Source organism: Asparagus officinalis, chromosome 4 (assembly GCF_001876935.1).
Source record: "Asparagus officinalis chromosome 4, Aspof.V1, whole genome shotgun sequence".
NCBI lineage: Eukaryota > Viridiplantae > Streptophyta > Magnoliopsida > Asparagales > Asparagaceae > Asparagus > Asparagus officinalis.
Window position 1 is genome coordinate 79,334,072 of NC_033797.1, and position 3,946 is coordinate 79,338,017.

Consider the following 3,946-nt stretch of genomic DNA (forward strand, 5'->3'; position numbering starts at 1 on the left):
AAATTCATATTATTTTAATATTAATTTTATTTAACAATAATATCTCAACGGTCATATTTCAACGGTCATATTCTAACGGTCATATTTCAACGGTCATATTTTAACGGTCGTATTTCAACGGTCGTTTTTTAATTAAATGTGGTCACTCCTTCTATAAATAGCACTACCAGTGTCCTTCATTTTCACTAAATTCAAATTCATTCAATTTTTTTAACTCAATCTTCAATATTATTTATGGCTAGTAATTTGTTATGTGTCTTGCTACAAGAGGAAGAGGATGACGACGATGATGATTATGCCACCTTATTAGCAATCGCATATTTGGAAGAACAACACTCCAGCGAAGGTCAAAGTTCTTGTCGTCGTGGTTCCATTCCAGGGCACGTTGTAATTCAACGCAATAGAGCTAAAGGTCACGAGAGGCTTTTTCATGATTATTTTAGTGAATCTCCTGTGTATCTAGCAAAACTGTTTCGAAGGAGATTTCGTATGCATCGTCCACTATTTTTGTGTATTTTATCCACAGTGGAAACACATGATTCCTACTTTGTCCAGAAACGGGATGCTGCTGGGAAAATTGGTTTATCCTCACTACAGAAAGTAACTGCTGCTATGAGGATGCTTGCTTATGGTGTATCAGCAGATTCTGTGGATGATTACGTGCGGATTGGAGAAAGCACCGCTATAGAGAGTCTCGGTAGGTTTACCAAAGCAATTGTTGCAATTTTCGGTGATGAGTATCTAAGGTCACCAACTGACGAGGACACTGCAAGATTGCTTGCAATTGGCAAACAACGGGGATTTCCTGGGATGTTAGGAAGCATTGACTACATGCATTGGAGATGGAAGAATTGTCCGGTTGCGTATCATGGTATGTATACTGGTCACAACCACACTCCTACAATAATTTTAGAAGCTGTTGCTTCCTATGATCTTTGGATTTGGCATGCTTATTTTGGTTTACCGGGAGCTCTTAATGACATTAATGTGTTAGAACGGTCTTCCGTTTTTTCTCAACTTGCTGAAGGGCATGGTCCGACTGTTAATTATACAGTCAATGGTCATGAATACACGATGGGATACTACCTTGCTGATGGTATATATCCGTCATGGGCAACATTTGTTAAAACAATTTTTTTACCACAAGGAAATAAAAGAAAACATTTTGCTACACTTCAAGAGTCGACAAGAAAGGATGTAGAGAGAGCATTCGGGGTACTCCAATCACGCTTTGCAATTGTGCGTGGACCAGCTCGCTCTTGGGATGAGAAAATATTGAAAAATATTATGCAAGCATGCATAATAATGCATAACATGATTGTTGAAGATGAAAGAAATGATGATTATATCGACTTCACGTACGATGCTGCTGAGGAAGCCCCAACTATATCAGTGTCTCACGAACGTACAATAGATTTGTGTGAATTTATTCAGAATCATCATCGCATTAGAGACAGACAAACTCATTCTCAATTGCAATTGGATCTTGTCGAACATTTATGGGAACGAAATGGTGGGCTTTAGTAAGGGATTTGTATGCTGATGTAATATTAATGTCATTTAATTTAGTGTTGCAAGTAAGGACCTGTTAGTTGATGTAATATTGATGTTATTGAATTTCTATATTAATATGTGATCATATTTGATTTTTGAGAAAAGTTTCCATTTGTAGAAATAGAACTTCATAAAATCTTCAAATACGATACATCATCTTCAAGTACGATACAACAAGAGTAAATTGAAATACATAAGAACACACTAAATACGATACATCATCTTCAAGTACGATACACCATCTTCCTTCTAATTTGAACTACCACCACCAAATTGCCTTTCAAGAATTTCCATCTTCAACTTATTGTAATACTCTACTTGCAATGGAGGCATGCCATCAGTGTTAATTGCCATAATCCTCTCATCTTGTTTCATAGCTTTCAATCACATTTTTTTCTTTTTGATATTTTGAGCTTCTTGAGCGACCTGTAGTCTAGCTTGCTCTATCTTTATGCGCTCTTGCTCCTGAACATAAATTTGACCAAATAATTCTGCTCTCTTTATTTCTTTTTCTTTCCGATCCTGCTTCATTTCATCAATAAACAACATCACTGGTGTAATTTCAGAAGCCACATGCTTGTCTTTACCTTGTTTCAACCTTTCTTTTGCAGCCTTTCTTCCTATGGGCCTTGACGAACCCTCAGTAGGACATTCGTCTTCCCTACAATTTATTGAATCTGGAGTTGCAGGAGAAGATGTAGCAGGACTTGAATTTTTTGACCTCTTAGATTTTTTCATTAAAAATTGGCAAAGCCACTTTGGATGGAACCTTAACTCATTCCAACAATGTAAAAATTGAAAACTTGCTCCTTGCATGCTTTGAAACATTTGCATCGCTTCCATAATCTAATTAAAAAATAAAATAAATTTACTAACATGTAAAAAGTAAAACAATTAATAAATTATATAAATCTAATCAGTTTAAATAATTTGAAGCCACAATTAGTACCTTGTCATTCTCTGTCACGCCACTTTGATTTCTTGCTTCAATTTGATTAAAACACCCACAAAATTTACTAACTGCAATTTGAATAGCGGACCAACGGTGCTCTAACCCTTTTTGATCACGATCGCTACTGAATGTTTTGTTTTCATGATAGTAAGTTGCTACTCGGTGCCAAAATGTAGAATATTTTTGCAATGTCCCTTGCACTGGATCAATGCTAGTGTTGATCCATGCAGATACAAGCAAGGTGTCTTCTTCGATCCGATATTTTGATTTTCGCATCGACTTCTTTTGCAATGGTACATCTTTTACCGTATTTTCTTCGGGTATGTCCGGCTGAAATGATTGCTCTTCATATTGATCTTCCCATGGATAATGACTAGTCATCAAATTGACATAATATGGATTATTATTTTCTGCCATCTACATCAGTATAAATCTCACATGAGTATGATTTAATTAAAATTCTCAAATTGTTAAAAATATAAGAAACATGAAGTGCAATTATAATTAAACAAAAAATATAACCTACCTTAAATTGTAGTATATATGATGAAATAGAGGTAGAAATAATGAAAGAGTGAAGTGTGAAAGTGAACATCAAGGTAGTGCCTTATTTATAGGGTAAAAATTAATTAGATAGTTTTAAAAAAATTAGCTATTCTAGCTAAAAAAACAAAAAAAGCCTATACTCGAAAAATAGTCTGCGCACTAGAAAAAAAGCCTATACAGAAAACACCTATACTGCAAAGACAAACCTAAACTTAAAAAAACGCTATACTAGAAAAAAACAACCTACACTAGAAAAAAGCCTATACTAGAACACACCCTATACCACAAAGAAACCTATAATTAAAAAATCCTATACTAGAAAAACAACCTATCATAGAAAAAAAACCTTATACTAGAAAAATACTTTATACTAGAAAAAGACAACCTATAATTAATAAAATATTATAAAAAATTATAATAAAAATTATAAGAGCGTACATTTAAAAAAATATTAAACAAATTAATTAACATATACATTAAGTTATATTATATTTTTTTAAATTAACTATATATTAACTAAATTTAATAAAGTAAATACCCATTATTGGTATTGTAATTCAACTCGATTCCCAAAACGGTATTTTAATTAGGCAAATTCGCGATAAGACATTTTAATGAATAAAATTAGCCATTAGGTCCTTTTTCTGCTCGTCGGCGGCCGCACTTTTCCGGCGAAACTCATCACGTGGCGTTTGCCACGTTGGCGGGCTTAATCTGTGTTAAGATGCTGAATTTAGGTCCTTTCTCTCTCTCCGCCTGAGTTCACCGCCCGCTCGCTCGCTGCCCAAGCCGCCAATCCCCGCCCCGGCCGAAGCCAACCATCACACGCACCCCTATCTCCGCTGCACCCCGTCTCGCGCGCCCCAAATCGCTAGCTCCGGCGCACCTCGCGCC

At 35.4% G+C, this 3,946-nt stretch overlaps 2 protein-coding genes across 2 annotated transcripts; one reads left to right on the top strand and one right to left on the bottom strand.

The window, feature by feature from the left end:
- LOC109838970 lies at positions 235 to 1,524 on the top strand. Its single transcript, XM_020407400.1, has one exon. The coding sequence runs from the start codon at positions 235 to 237 to the stop codon at positions 1,522 to 1,524; it is 1,290 nt and encodes a 429-aa protein (XP_020262989.1).
- Positions 1,939 to 3,065, bottom strand: LOC109838971 (glutathione S-transferase T3-like). Its single transcript, XM_020407401.1, has 3 exons — positions 3,033 to 3,065; positions 2,504 to 2,923; positions 1,939 to 2,400 (listed from the first exon to the last, which is right to left on the bottom strand). Exons 2-3 carry the CDS (start codon positions 2,921 to 2,923, stop codon positions 1,939 to 1,941), a joined length of 882 nt encoding a protein of 293 aa, XP_020262990.1. The 5' UTR covers positions 3,033 to 3,065.

Bases quoted from the DNA above. Each gene is read 5' to 3' on its own strand.
- LOC109838970 (XM_020407400.1), top strand. From the start codon at position 235: ATGGCTAGTAATTTGTTATGTGTCTTGCTACAAGAGGAAGAGGATGAC.
- LOC109838971 (XM_020407401.1), bottom strand. From the start codon at position 2,923: ATGGCAGAAAATAATAATCCATATTATGTCAATTTGATGACTAGTCAT. The intron at 2,401-2,503 runs GTACTAATTGTG...TTTTTTAATTAG, and splicing joins GCGTGACAGAGAATGACAAG to ATTATGGAAGCGATGCAAAT.